Source organism: Gobius niger (genome assembly GCF_951799975.1).
Source record: "Gobius niger genome assembly, chromosome: 19".
Taxonomy (NCBI): Eukaryota; Metazoa; Chordata; class Actinopteri; order Gobiiformes; family Gobiidae; genus Gobius; species Gobius niger.
This window is the reverse complement of record NC_136870.1, coordinates 20,963,952-20,979,757: the sequence shown is the minus strand read 5'-3', so window position 1 is coordinate 20,979,757 and position 15,806 is coordinate 20,963,952. Positions and strand designations below refer to the sequence as shown.

General features: G+C 41.7%; 1 protein-coding gene across 9 annotated transcripts in view; it reads right to left on the bottom strand.

The window, feature by feature from the left end:
• Window positions 1-15,806, bottom strand: part of nrxn1a (neurexin 1a) — a 159,952-nt gene that overhangs the window by 126,994 nt on the left and 17,152 nt on the right. For 4 of the 9 annotated variants that reach the window (XM_079577098.1, XM_079577095.1, XM_079577092.1 and 1 more), the window contains exons 3-4: window positions 13,322-13,339; window positions 12,822-12,851 (exon numbers count right to left, since the gene is read on the bottom strand). The exons of 3 other annotated variants lie outside the window; for them this stretch is intronic. In XM_079577098.1, the coding sequence (XP_079433224.1) occupies window positions 12,822-12,851; window positions 13,322-13,339 (48 nt within the window). The remainder of the gene's footprint in view (window positions 1-12,821; window positions 12,852-13,321; window positions 13,340-15,806) is intronic. 2 more of the 9 variants (XM_079577097.1, XM_079577093.1) reach the window with 1 other exon arrangement.

Sequence of the window (15,806 nt, the reverse complement as noted above, 5' to 3'; positions counted from 1 at the left end):
TACTGTAGCCGAGTTGCAACCCAAAAATGTGAAGATCTCCGCAAATATTTCACCAATTAACATGAAGAAGAAGAAGAAGAAGAAGAAGATCTTTATTTATATAGCGCCTTTCACAGACATATAGTCACAAAGCGCTTTACATGAGACAATTGAACATTCACTCCATACTCGGTGGTGGAAAGCTACGGTTGTAGCTTCAGTTTCCCCTGGGGGAGACTGTCAGAAGCGCTTTCGCGACTACACACGTCTGCGCCAACGGACCCTCTGACCACCACCATTCACTCACACACACCATTCATCCTGGCCTATTGTGCATGTTTTTAGTGGTAGGGGAAACCGGAGTACCCGGAGGAAACCTACGCAGACACGGGGAGAACATGCAAACTCCACACAGAAAGGCCCCGTCCCTGGTGGGAATCGAACCCGGACCTTCTAGCTGTGAAGCGAGAGCACTAACCACTGCGCTACCGTGCCGTTGAAACAAAACACATCCTGACAGTCCTCTCTCCAAGCCTAAAGTGTCCATATGAAAGATCGCACTAGATCTCCAAATGTCCCCGACGCCCCTCACATCACAGTGGGAACAGCGGGGCTTGAAAACATCATCATTGCATTTGAGTTACTGCCACAAATGTGAATGCTCAGAAAGCAAAAGACGTGAAATATTGGGACTGTCCCAGCCGGGCCCCAGTAGGCGGGGACATGACCACACCAGACCTGAAGGAAGTTCCGCCCATGCTACTAGGCCAAGAAAAGTGAAGTAACCTCAAGTATTTAGCACTGATGCTGTTGCTGCTCTGCAAATGCCTCCCCGATGTGATAACAAACCATCTTATCTCATCTCATAAACGCTCCTCCCGTAATGACTTTATCTCTCGACTAAACGGGCCGTATCTTTGTTTTTGCAGCATTCGCAGCCGTGAAAGTGGCCAGCGTGAACCAGTCTGTGTGCGGCAGGCGGCCAATCACGGGACACTTCCCTCCCGACACCAAAAGTCTCTCTCTCTCTCACCTCAGAAACGACGAGCGATGCTCATTCGACGATTCGTGCCTGATTTGCGAGAGGAGCGTTACCACGACGACACATACGGATTCGAGTGGCTGTTTATTGCCAAATATTCATTGTTGATAAGAGGGATTATCTCCGCTGCTGCTGGGCTCTACTTTCGAACAAAAAAACTGTGCTTAAGCCTATGTTTATGTACAAGGAAAGGTGTATGTCGACTAATAATATGGAGAATGTGGGGATTTTACAATTTCGAAGCTACACTCCTGTCATGGCCATAGGTGAAACTAAATATAAGATTCTAGAAGCAGTTTTGTGACCTCAATGGTAAAAGGCAGAGGAAACTTAACAGACTATGATGTTTATGCGGTTACTTTTAATACTACACAACATTTGGAAATAAATTGAAGTTCTAGAAAAACTATTAGGTTGTTGGTCTGCATTGACAGGCACATTGAGTTACCTTGTGTAGGAAATGCAAGGTTTAAATAAATGTGGAACAACAACAAAATGTATATTGTTTAAATATCACCAATTTAGATTATTTCTGTAAGTGTAATTTATTTGATCTGACTTGTTTAAATACATTCCCTCATGTTTTCCCTGCTTGGCAATGAGGTATGAAATTGGCACTTGTCTTTTCAAATTAGAAGCAAAATTACCTAAAAGCCAGTCAGACATGTCATGAAGTGCCGTCGATCAATTTACTTTTCAAGTTGATTAATCACAATTAATCACAGCTCATTTTGAATGTACATATTGTGTTCATTATGAAAAATAATAGCTTTAATTTTAAGCATTTACGCCGCATTTGGTGGTTATAGTTTGGCAATGGTGGCGGATACGAAAGTAATGGAAGTTCTTCAATTTGTTCTGGCTCGGCTCCCAAATATCCAGAAAGTAAAATTGAAGCCTTGGAATAAGCAAGGAATGCCCCCAAGAGTTATGATAGAGTTATGATGGCTGCTTCACTCAAGCGGGCGTATTACATACGTCCCGACCAAACGCTAGCCCCACCTGATAACGGAGCTCAATTGTGAAAGTCCAGATCTTTGTACGAAACGCCTTGAGATAAGATAAGATAAGATAAGATAAGATAAGATAAGATAAACCTTTATTGATCTCACAAAGGAGAAATTCACTTGTTACAGTCGGCGTTCAAGAAGAAGAGTTAATAAAGTGCAGCTGATACAGAGATTATTGCACATGTTACTTTACAGTATGAGGGTATGGTAAAATCAGACTAGGTTTGTCCCAAAAACTGACCAGAAACCCAAAAACAATTGATTCTGGAGCATCATGGAGGCCACTGTGAGGGAAAGCAAAGGTACCAAGCTGCACCCAAAACGCCACTGAAGGTCACTAAAGGTCAAATATGCACAAATATCAAGGGTTTGTTTTTCACATAGAAAGTTACATAGTGCACCTGCTTACTTACATTTCCATAATATAATTACATGACCAAACAATATTTTGCAAGGTACATTACACTAGCCAATCTAAACTCTACCTGTATTATTTTGATCTAATTTCAGTGCACACGCAGGGCTATTAGTATTTAACCTGCTGCTCACTCAATGTCCAACAGTGACATCTCATCTCTGGCACAGCCTACACCTGCCGTCACATGTGTGCCGCACTACAATCGCATCGCACTCATCCTAAGAATTAGAAATGAGGATCGTTAATACAGGCTGCTGGTCCGCCTCGCAAATAGCTCCTGTTACAAATCCACCAAACTGACAACCACAAACGCAGGATATGACCTTTTCCAGAGACACGCTGTGACCTTTCGCGTGTAGGTAGGGCCAGGCTCCTGTGTAAATATGCATAAGTAAGGCTGCCCGCGTGGATTTTTCACGGTCAGTGCTTGGAGAGGCGAGGCAGAGGTGTGCGGGGAGAGCGCACTAGCCACGGGTGAAGCGGGAACGGGGAGGTGGGTCCATGAGTCATCATCAGTGTGAGTCAGAAAGCAGTTTGTTTTAACACATTGGACAAAAAAGAGGAGACTGCAACGAAATTTAAATCAATGCAGTGAAAAGGAAGCTAGGAAAAAAACAAACAAAGTCAAAACAAGGACTAAACTGAGCAGCAAAACAGTATGGTTCAGATTAGGACTAAACCAGAATTCAAGCAGGTCTAAAGTAGGACAAAACCAGGACAAAACTGGGTTAAGGTCCGAATTAATCCGAGACCAAAGTAAGGCAAAACAGAAAGGTTCAGATTAGGACTAAAGAAGGAGTTTGCAAGGTCAAAACCAGGACTAATAGATATATAGATTTGATAGATAGATAGATATGGGCTATGTTACAGTATATATCAATCAAACACTTATATAACATATAAATACTGTGTGGGTTGTGATGATAATAACTTTATAATGAATAATAACAGTAATACTATTGGGTGTCGGAAGTGCAGCCTTTTGTGAATGTTGACTTAGGGCCTGTCAAGCTGAGGACCAAACGTAAAGATATTTGTTCAATCCAGTGTATCGTCCTTATGAGCCAGACGGGTTGAGGGCTTGTAGATGAACATTATCCAAACAAGGTCCCAGAGTGGAAAGATCTCAAAACGCTGTTTACGTGGCGCTTTTGTTACAACGTCTCCTCAACTTTTACTAAAACGATGACATCACAGCGCCAGAGTGGTGTCTGTTATCCATCATCTACTGACCTTATCATGAGTTTGACTCATGGTTCTATGATGGTCCACAAGCCACAGGTGACAAGTAGAAAAACACGGCCGAGTCAGTCTGTGTTTTTGGACTGACAGTAAAAGTCACTGACAGGTTTTTCTGCTTTAGTCCCGTTACGTCTGAAGGATAAACTCGCCTCCTCATCTCTTCTGTAGATCCTAAATCCTTTAGTCAGTTTCATTTTCACTATTTACATTCCACAAAAGTTTACTGCACATGTGCCTCTACATCTTGTTCTATTATCTGTGTTAGTGTCACAGCGCCTCACACAGACCTGGAAGATGAATTGCGCCGTTTTTACAGACCTGAGTCAACCCAGTTTGAAGTTTGTCTTTTTCCCCACTCCTTTTTGAGCTAAAATTATTTATTAGATATTTATTTTGCTTTGTTGCCCAATTATAGGGGCAAAGGAAGTACGTTGTCGTATGAAAGGTAAAGCTCTTGGACAGATACGGCTTGTACCCTTGTTTCTGTATTTGTTCTTGAACACTGCCTGTATAGTTTTATGGCTTGAAATAAAATATTCAATTCAATTCAATATAGATAAATGAACTTTGTTACATTTAAAAAGGCTCTAGAAACCAAGTCTATACAACAACTAGTGCAGCGCTGGCTGTTCAAATTGGGTCTGATACCTAAGATACACTACATCTAAACCAAATTAGGTCGACACTGTGGTATTCACATGAGGACTAAATTGAGTCAGAGGCAACAGTAAGGTTCAAACTGGGGCTAACCAGGACTAACACTTAAGTCTAAACAAGTATTAAATCCTGTTTATCCAGGATTACAGCAAACAATGACTAATCCTTGTTTAAACCAGCATTTAAACAGGTTTAAACCTAAACTAAATAGAACTGGGACTATATCTAAAGAAGAATTAAATTGGTACTACTAAACCAGGACCAAACTAGATCAAAAATGTGGACTAAACCAGAGTTAAAATGGGTATAGACTAGTCAAACAAGCAATGCAAATCATGACTCATCCCCTATTCAGGGAAGATACGCACTTCACCACATTGTCTTGAAACGGAGAGCTCGCAGATGGAGGCTTGTTTCCCTGCACAAATGTTAAGTAGCTCTCTATATTTAAATACATTTCCCAGTTGTGTGTGTTTTCTTTTCTTGTGTGCATGTCCCCCTGCACTGGCGGGACATGGACACACAGTTTTCGGAGGTGCCCCACGCTGACAGGACCATATGGGCAGCTGAGCCCTGGAGCAAACCCAAAAGCGGGCGCACCAGTCAGTCCCGGGCAAAGTACAGCGCGTCTCTCCTGCCTCTTACTCACCGTTAGATCACATTTCTAATAATAAACCAGTGCAAAACAGATTTTATTAATTACGCTAAAATGCTCAATGTGTTTTGAACATTTTAGAGATTATCTACAGCCAAATACTGTCACGATTTTGGCTATTCTTTTTCTAACAAGATTTAATCTTATATAGCGATTTTCCTCACACTCCGGGGTCGCTTTACAATATTTAGTTCACCGCTCACATTCTGAACAAGTCCAGGAGCATCAACATTTGATAGAAGACTGAAATATAAACAGCTAAAGACGGGAACTCCATGCTTTTCAGAACATGTTTGTCAAGGGCTTAACTAGAAGCTCATGAACAAATCCCAGTGAAGACAATGTTTTCTGAGAACATTATACCACCTTACGACACATTCCTTTGTGATTCAGTAAGTGCCACTATTACAGGTGTGATTTTGATACTATTGTTATACATGTGAAGCTATGCTCATAGAGAATAATAATGTATTTCTCCAGAAATAAGTCAATGTTAATGTTTACCTGTTTTCTATATACGGCAGCTAAAACGCACACAGCCCAAACATGAGGTTCATGTTTGGGCTGTTCCTGGACATTATGCTTGTACCTTTTTTATACATTTTCCAGAAACAATAAACAAATGAACTTTGGGGTGTTAAAAATTGGGCCTTAAAAATTTACAATCATTTCACATTAAATAATCTGAACAGAAGTTTAATACAAAGTCGGGTCTCACAGATGAAACATACTCAGACCACCGTTTACCGCCATTTATTTTGAAACTTATCCTGTTGTAATCTAATTGTTAAGGTAATTCTATCCATTTTATAAATGTCATACATCATATCTACTCATTTACTGTTGGCCTCGGTGGGTTAAGCCATTTTCTTGTGATAGCTTTCCTAGCAGCTGAAAGGCGGTGTGGCCACAACTGTGCATCGTAACACCCCTACGTATCATTAGTTTTGTTTAGTGGTTTGTTCTAACTAGGCAACAAGGTCTTCCACAAGACAAGGCCTTGTGGAAGACCCAGGACAGGCTGGTTGGACTATGTCTCCGAGCTGGCCTGGTGTCGCCTCGGGGTCCCCCCAGCACAGCTGGAGGAGGTGGATTGGGAAGTCTGGGCATCTCTGCTGAGACTGCTGCCCCCGCGACCCGGCCCCGGATAAAGCGGAAGAAAATGGATGGATGGATGGTTTGTTCTAACACTTCGGTGCTTGTACATCTGGTGGTTAGTGTTTGGAGCTGGTTCTATATTGGTTAGGACCCGGGCTCGGTCCAGATTTAGCTCATGAGTCTATGACATAGATTAAATAGCAGAAATTTCCACTTCTGGAGCAAACAGTTTGAGAATGTGCAAAGGCTGCACCTCAGATGTAAAATAGTGCAATAATCAAGCACATTTACAATTGGTGAACAATTTGTGTAGGATTGTTCATTAATCTGCACTGTCCCAATAAAAAAACAAATATTGCCAAAGGATCATTATTGCAATCTGAGATAACTCATATCATAAAAAGTGTGATATGTGATTTAATGGAACGTCATGTGCTGAAACCTTTTAGTACAATTCTGCAACTGGAACATCATCGCTCATCAACACTTAAGGCCGTAAACAGATTTTTCCTAAAATCTCGAAACTTCGCCCCGTTCACGTCTGCATAGTCGCACCCGATTCACAACTAACTCGACATTCGCAAATAAATTAATAGCCTGCCAAACAAGCTGACGCCACTTACTCAACACTTGACTGTCTATTCTCGTCCTGACAAGAAAAAAGGGCCACAATCTGCTACTTGGCTGTAAGCACATTTTCCGTCCAGATTATTACCGCTCAATACTTCTCACACAAGAAAAAAAAAAAAACGGGGGGGGAGGGGGGGTAAAAATCCATTTCCTCCTCTTATGAAAATCCAATTTGGCTCTCTCCCCTTTTTGCTATCTTTCCCTCTCTCTCCCACTCAGAAGTGATTAGTGATCTTCTGGTATCGCTGCGAGAGTGATGGCTTTGTTTTATATAGCGGGGGAAAGGTCGCTGCACCCCTATTACGTTCGTGTCCACTTTTTGGGGCTGGTTGGATCCGGAGAAGCAAACCGGGAGCAGCGCTGTCCCTTTGCAGATAGAGCTTCCTTCAAAGACTTTATCTAAAAACTCCCCAAGTCATTCATTCCTTTAGCTATACTCTTCTTGCACGACTATTTTTTTTTTTTTTCTCTCTTTTTTTTCTTTTTGCTCAACTCCTCCAAGCAGACGCGCATACATATATATCTTTCTAACACACGCTTCGCCTCAAAGAAACTCATTTTCAGCTCGCGGTGCCCTCTCGGAAAAAGCCTCTTTAGGATGAGCGAACCTAAGCTACGATTTGACGGCAGCCATTTTGACAGACATCTCGGTATGCAACAAACACAACACGTTCGCGGGGGCTTTTTTGTTGCAGGCTTCAAAGAGAAACTGAGAAGTAAGTAAAAAGAAATTATCCACGCGCACTTTCAACCTATCACAACGCAAGCAGTCATTATACAGGAGTCGGGGCGTTTTGATACCTTGTGCGGTAACAAGGCAGGGAAACGTAAATGTAGATTTGTGGCAGGAGGTGGAGAACAGAAGAAGGAATTGAAATGTAAAGCGTTTAGGGTGTCTCTTTTAATATCACACTGTACTGGTTTCGACTTTTTCCATTCGTAGTCATCACAGCAAATGGCATTTCCGGAAGTTTGACGCACATTTTGCGCTGCTTTTTGAAGCCCTAAAACAAATTTGAGAGAGATGACATAAAATATCGGAATCTACTACACCGGTCAGCAGTCATTTATCTGAAAAGAGCCTGTATAAAAGCTTTAGGGCCCCAAATCTGATATCTGTATGAGAGAATGCTTCATGAGTAAAGGATTTTTAAATGACGGTGCTGCTTATCTGCTTTTTGCACATGTTTCAGGGTAAATGAGCTCCAATTTAAACAGGCTCGTGTGTACGGCTGGGTACTGTTAAACGATACAAGTATAATATCGAGTTTATATAGAGTTTAGGTATGACTGGTGTTAAACAGCAAAAGTATCGAAATATATTACCCCCAATTTGCTCCAGTTCAGCATTACCCACATCTAAAGCCTTGACTGGAGCTTACAACCAGTGTAACGCCTCATCAGTGGTAGAAGAAGTGCTCAATATTCTTATTTAAAGGGACTATACAAATTTTAAAAATGTTAAAATTAAGTATATTCGTACATGTTTCAACAATGTCCTAATGTTTAGAATGAGCTTAGACCTATTCACCACAGCTGCCTCTAAAATCCTGAACTAAAAAAGTTACTTTGGGTCCGAGGTGCCGTCATAGATGAGATTAATATACAAGGTGCAGTTACATGTATGACCTGAGGTGGCAGTAGTGAGTATAAAATGGCCAACTTGCATCTAGTCTCTTTAAGTAAAAGTGCAGATAGGGAACCAAAAATGTACTCAGTGAAAGTTAAAGTCTCTGATCACTTAAAAGGCACACTGCGAAACATTTTGGACTATACTGTGTGACATCAGTGCAAAACATGCTCCTAATGACCAGAAAATGCTATTTCTGTAGTGGTTAGTCAAAGAATGGATTTGGATGAGGGCCTAAGCTGTTTAAATCTCAAATTCTGCTGCCTTTGGTCACACCTTTACCCACTCCCGGTAAAGCTACAGTCATGTATTAGGAGAGCTGAGCCGCTCACTGCAAAAGCACTTGTTTGTTTGTACATTTATGAGGTATTTTTCAATGATGAAAATGTCTGTCGTAAAATAAATGCATGTATTTCAGGTTGATTTGTTGGCTAAAATTTTACGTGGTGTGGCTTCAAGTAAAAGTATGCATTGTAAAATGTACTTAGTATTTTTGAGTTTATGTACAGTATTATCTATATATGAAAGCATGTTAAAATATTGTAACATGTTAATTTTGTAGCTCCCTTTTTTGACTTCACTCTTGTCTGTCTCTTTTTGTTGCATTTTTAGTCACATTTTTGTTGGTCTTTTGTCACTTTAAAGGGACTAGATGCAAGTTGGTCATTTTACACTCACTACTGCCACCTCAGGTCTTATGCGTAACTGCAGCTTTTATATTAAGCTCGTGCATGAAGGCACTTCGGACCAGAAGTAATAACTTTTTGAGTGACAATGCAGGATTTTAGAGGCACTTGTGGTGAACAGGTCTGGGCTTATTCTACACATTAGGACATGGCTGGAACATGTAGGGGGATGAAAATACATTTTTCAAAACTCTGTATAGTTTTTCATCGCTTTTTTGGTCATGTTTTTGTTTTGTTTTTTTGTCGGTTTTGATTTTTTCAAGAAGATTTGGGAGGTTAAAGGAAGTTGTTTCAGCTGAAATAAATGATACAAATTCAAAATAAATAGACTTATAGACATTAACATTATTGTTCTGATTTCTGGTTCTAGATGACAAATATTTTGGTAAAGGTATCAAAAAAAAGGATTGTAAACCAAGTATTGTTTAACTACCGGTATCGAGAAAATGTGTTTGACTAGTTTACAGAGCCATTGTTCTCCTCGGATGATGCAGACCCACCCTCTTCCCCCTCTCACTGAAAGAAGACGCACTTTTGTCATTCGTCATAGTGATGTGCTTTCACCCACGGAAAAGCTTAAAGAGATGCGCAATTCTGTGGGAATATTGCGAACTTGGCAACCTTGCAGTGTGGGCAACAAAATGTGTACATCCCAGTTAGTTGAAGACCAAATGACACTGGGGGCTTACAGAGCAACCACAACATGTCATGTATGGGAAAAAAAAGAGCTTGTCAAGGCAGAAGAGACCTGTAATAACGCTCTAAAATAGACTTCATCTGGGCTCTATTCAGGCTATTTCCATCCACAGATCATTAAATGGCACTGGGGTTTGGACGTCCGCTGTCACAATGGGTAGACAGGCTGCCATCATGTCCTCTCTTATCCAATCAATGCGCACAATAGTCCCGGATCGGCGTGTCACGCTCCTGCCTGTGTCGGTGTGTCCGCCAATCAGAGCGCTCATCAACGTCATGCGGCGCAGCACCTACATTCGACCCTTTTCAAACAAATGCGCTGTGCGCTTCAGGCCAAAGAGACAAATCTGCATCAGATATGCAGGACACATGCAGAAAGAGCAGCTTACCGTATGACAGAACCTTTTGATAACCCAAGGTGTAATCGCAATAGTATTGTCTCGGTTATATCAAAGTCTTGACTATACTGATGCATTATGTTTTCAAATGTGAAGTTTGGTTTATATTAATGAAAACATAACAATCAGAAGACGTTAAGTAGTAGTTTTAAGTAGTTAATATTTTATGGAATCTGTGAAAAGTAAATACATTTCAGAAAGTGTCTCTATTTGAACTGAAATTAACATTTTGACTAATCCTATTCACAGAGCAGCAACACAAGCTAAAGGGCCTGGGCCTAAACCGGCCTGGAGACTAGTTGGAGACTCGCTGGTCATGGAGATGTCTCCGAGACGTCCCCTGGAGATAAAGCGAGCCTCCAGGTACTCTCGGTGAAAACGAACAGGTTAGATTTCAGTGGAGATGGTGGAGGTGGTCTCCGCATGGTCTCCAAGAGGTCAACACAGTCTCAAGCAGTTGTGTTGTGAACACTATTTGTCGTCCTCAACCTGTGAGGCGTTTCTGTGACGTCCCAATGGCTCAGAGACCTGTCGGATACCAAAGAGATCTCAAAGAGACTCCAAACGATTCTTTGAGATCTCCATACGACTCTTTGAGATCTCCATACTCTTTGGAATCCAACAGGTCTTGGAGACATTGATGGGACGTCACAGAAACGTCTCAACAGGTTGAGGACAACAAATAGTGTTTGCGCCTGTGGAGACTTGAAGAAATTGAATCTGTTTGTTTTCACCGAGGCTACCTGGAGACTTGCCTTATTGCTAGGGGACGTCTCAAGGTATCTCTGGGCATCTAGTGCACAATCAGTCCGAGTTGCACGCCTCTCTCCGGTGAGATGGGCCTTTAAGCCTCCATCAAACACATATAATTACTTAATGAGAGAGACCACATGCAAGTTCATTTGAAATGGCTTGAAATAAATAGTGTCACCTATAACATAACGATAATTTGGTGATTTATTGTGCAGCCCTTGACATAATAACAGTCTCTATATAAAAGTTGCCAAGCCCAATTCATAATAACTAATAATACTAATAATAATAATTTGAAAGATGGAATATATAGTGGTCTCTATGCTTTTGGTAGAATCAATAATAAAGATAGCATCTTTATAGGGCTCCTAAAAACATAAGACTATAGGCAAATGCTCAAACATTGCATTTTACACCTTGGGTTAAGAACAGAGCAAAACCAATCTAATCCTCTGTGCCTAAAATGTACAATAACCCTAAAAAAACTGTGCCAAAATGACTTCAAAAAGGTGTGTTTTGAAAGCCCTTTGGTCGTACCTCTGTGCCTCTCTGCTCAAAGAGGATGGAGTCCCAGACAGATCAAGAGAGGCACAGAGGAAGGGAGAAGAGACGGCATTGTGTGATTTGTTAAACCATTTTCAAACGCTACTTGTTTTTTCGGCCCACGTTCACAATCGCCAGACAATTTTCCGAGGGCTCGGGTTGAAACGGCATTGCTTTTATACACAGCGCCATAACATCTGTTCAAAAAAAAAAAAAAAAAAAAAAAAAAAAAGGGCATGCCAGCGATAAACAGAGCGAGGCTATGCGTGCTAAAGGCGGGGGAGCGAGGAGGAGGGGGGGGAGAGAAAAAGCCATGGCTGGATGAGCGTTAGTACGTCCGCCATTGATTGTGGATGTGAAAGCTTAGCATGCCGGCTAAATGCGCACACACTCATGTCTCGCAAATTTCACCCGATCCTCGCGCACAGATGAGAGGATATGAAATGAAGTGGAATAGTAAAGACCAAGGCAAACCATCCATGTAGTCGGCCGGCCCTTTGGCCTCGCGCGTCCCAGACTTGGAGCGTTGCCGAGGCAGAAAGCATCCCACCATCCCCCCCCCACATCAAAGACATGTATGAGGATATTACAGAGGGATTTTCTCTCTAGCACCACATATATAGATAAAGATGAAGATATAGGTTCATTTAAGATAGATGTTTGAGGACCTTTTGCTAAAATGTCCAAATTGGGAGACTAAAGGCTTACAATTTTGCATATTATGTTGTCTAATGCTCATTTGTAATGCTTTCTAAGAAGAAGGAGAGTAAGAAAAAACTATCACTTGGTAAGAGTGAGCAGTGAATGCGAGAGTGAATTGTCTTTTTCTATCTTTATGAGTCTATGCTGGTTGATTTTTCACATCTCCGAGGCTTCCAAATGATGTGTTCGGGTAAAAAATTGGGACGTGGTAAGTTTTAACGACGTCTATTGTTTCTAATCACTGAAAATGTGGAAAAGGGTTTGAAGACTATGTTCTAATCTACTGCTAGCTTGCAAAGATTGAAAGAAACAAAAAGTCCTAATCATCATTATGTAAAAGAAAGAGAGAGAGAGAGAGAGAGAGAGTCTTCGGGAAAACATTTGTCACAGTAACCAGATGAGAACTTCTCGCTATCAGTCAAAATGCATGACTCCAAAACGGCCCAAAATTCACAAGAAAAAAACAAAACAACAACTAACCTTTTGCAGAGTCTAGAGAGACAACTTCCTCCCGCGCCAGGTGAAAGATGAAATTTGGTGGGATAGAGGAGGGAGCAGTTTTGGTGGTGGGGGGGAGGGGGAGAAGTGTAGGATTTTTGTGGGACGTTTCGGTGAGGACTTGTGAGGGAAGAGTGATGGTATAGCAGTAGACAACAGGGAGAGAGTAAAGAGTAGCCCATACCTTGGTCGCCAATCATCAGGTGTGCCAGACCTTAAAGGAAGACAAGAGCACAGTCAGCACAGCAAGGAATCATGGGAAGGGTAGTTTATTGTCGTATGTGTGCTTTCCTTACATTACTTGTTCAAAACGGCATGCTGCTTGTGTGTATAATGCGGATGTATGGGTAGGGGGGGGGGGGGGGGGAGAAAATGGCCTAAAATGTATGTTTTCACTTACTCATCCTAAAGGGCAGAGGTCCTACGCACAAACACCAAAGAGTTTTGCTTGAATTAATGGGTGACGTTTTACTTACCGCGTGTCTGCAGCCAAATCAACGCACAAAGACCAGCACATAAAGCTAAAAAAACAGGAACTCTACACATTTTTGCATAATGCCGCGGCTACAGTGTTTCTTTCGCTAAATGCAAAGGCGATGGCGATAACTAGATGTGTTGTCTATTAGCATTCGAAAGCATCATTTGTTAGCTTACGGATACGGTGAGAGAGAGAGAGTGACCTACCTGGGGTGTAGATGTGCTCTGTGCGAGGGGAGGGGCGAGCCGCAGCCGAGCGAGGAGAGAGAGAGACAGACATTTGTTAACATGCATGCTCAGCCCAGCAGTTTTCCACCAACCGGTTACTTACGTCGCATGCACAACCGTCCCGCGTTACCAGGGAAACACGCATGCAAAAGAGGACACGATGAGGAAATATATATATATATATACATAAAGAAATAAAGCATGCGGATAAACTGGCTACATCCACACAGCAGCTGGGTTTAATAATGGACAGTCTGGCTATGGGGAACAGAGAGACTGCAGGGGTGTAACGGTACAGGGATGAGGTCTGCGGTAAATCGAAAACTAACTCAATGTCTCCTCTCGCAGGGTTTTGGGCAGAAGGAATTAAGGCTGAGAGATTTGGAAGAAGAAAAAAAAAAAGTCTAATTCTTCTACTGACAAAGATTGTTATTTCTAGAATGCGTCCCAGAGAGCTAACTTTTAAGAGAAGACCGAATATGAATGTAAGAGCCGCGTTTTAAGATGAGTTTCATACTTAATAGGAAATTTAGTTCTCGGCGCGGAGGACATTGCTTAAATAATGGCAACATTTGCTCTAAGTGGCCACCAAAATTGTGATTCAGATTTGTCTGCGGGTTTATGTCTTTCGTAGGAATTAGCCAATTTTACAGCAATTACAGTAGACATTTAATCCATTTGACGATGACAGTAGGGTAATAATTACTGGAATATTCATACAGTCATATGGAATGTAGATAAAAGTGTGTTATATGAAGTTCGGGAGCAGGACGACACCTCATCTACGCACTTTCCGGTCTCTGTCCTATAAATACCTCCCAGTCTCTCCTGTTCATGTGCCCTTCCCTCCCACCCTTATTTCACTACTTCTCATCCCTTCTATCGTTTAGGTTAGTGGGGATGAAAGATCGAGAGCTCATCATTGTCTTCTACGAAGCCCCAAAACGACAACATCACATTAATCACCTTTGTCATCTTGCTTGTTTGATAAAGTTATTTCACTGAGGTTGTGGTTCTTGTGCTTTGAGATACCAATACCTGAATTTCGATACTTCTACTAAATTATGAGTCATCTTTTACATTTGTGTCATTTATTTGAGCTGAGACAATCATTTTCTTTAGTGCCTGTGTTCCTGGACCCAACAGGCATCACAATTTGGTATCTTAGGTCAAATATTACTTTTGGTGCCTGTTTTCCATAGTGATATCATTTAACGGTACCCAGCCTTACTGATAGACGAGCAGGAAGCCTAAGATTTTGAGTCTGATGTTGCACCAACTGAGGGATCCTGAATCGACTTAAATCTCTATGCATCATGTTTAAATTGAATAAAAATACTTGTTTGGCCGATCGACTAATTTAACTCCTGCCTGTCCGGCTTTTAAAATGGCCGTTAGCTGCAGCCTCGGCGTATTGTTAGCAGCGATCCTGGCATTTTACTGCATGTGTTTCCTTAAGCCTACACATTTAAATGCTTGTACCGTTGCACCCCCTTACAAAAACATTGACAGAAGCACGCACTCAGCTCCGCCCGGAGGGATGCAGAGGGGCAGTTCACTCCTACCTGGACGTTAGGATTCAAGAGCCGTTCACCCCTGCACTTACCTTGGCGCCTCTTCCTTTCCTCTCCCCCGAGCCCCCAAAAACACAGAGCATGCGACGCACTACACATCCGCAACCAGATTTCCATTTCTTTCTTCCTTTTTTCGTTCTTTTTTTTTTTTACTCAGTCTCGCTCCCACACACACACACACACACACACACACACACACAGACTATGGCGAGTTTTAATGATGAGCTGCAGAAAACATGTCGATGGATTAGCAGTGCAAGGGAGACAAAGGATCATGCATGATTCATAACTGTTAATGTGGGAGTGTGGTTTTTAAAGTGGGGTTGTATGGGAGACCTATATGGTTAAGATGGTCTGTTGCTTCGATTAGATGGCAATTAGCCTGCTCGCTGCTTGTAATGATACAAAACCTAATCTAAACACATTCACCTCATAATGATAATGTTGGTTGCTTCAGTATAGCTATTTCCCATTAGAGGGTGCACTTAAAAAACATACTTTTTTTTTTCTTTTGGACTTGTTTCTACTCTGTTTCTCCCGCTCAATGTAATAATTTCATAAAACTGTGTTGTAACAAAGCCAACAGAGCTGCATCAATCCCACACCTGGAAACCCATACTGTTCCCAGTCTTAAATCCCCTACATTTTTCCCATAGACCTTTCAAAAAGTTCATGTTAAAGGAACAGGCCACTGTTTTTCCAAACGGAGATATGTTTTTACCTGAGCTTAGACAAGTTAATGCGCAACTGTCTGGTCTTTGTGCGTGAGCTCAGTCACGCAAAAAGACCAAAGGTGTTGTTTGCATTTAGCCTCTCCTCCTCTCCTCTATGGGGCCAAACGGGGGTGAAGGTAGTTCTTTCTTTTCCCTATTTAAATTTGATTACGTGAG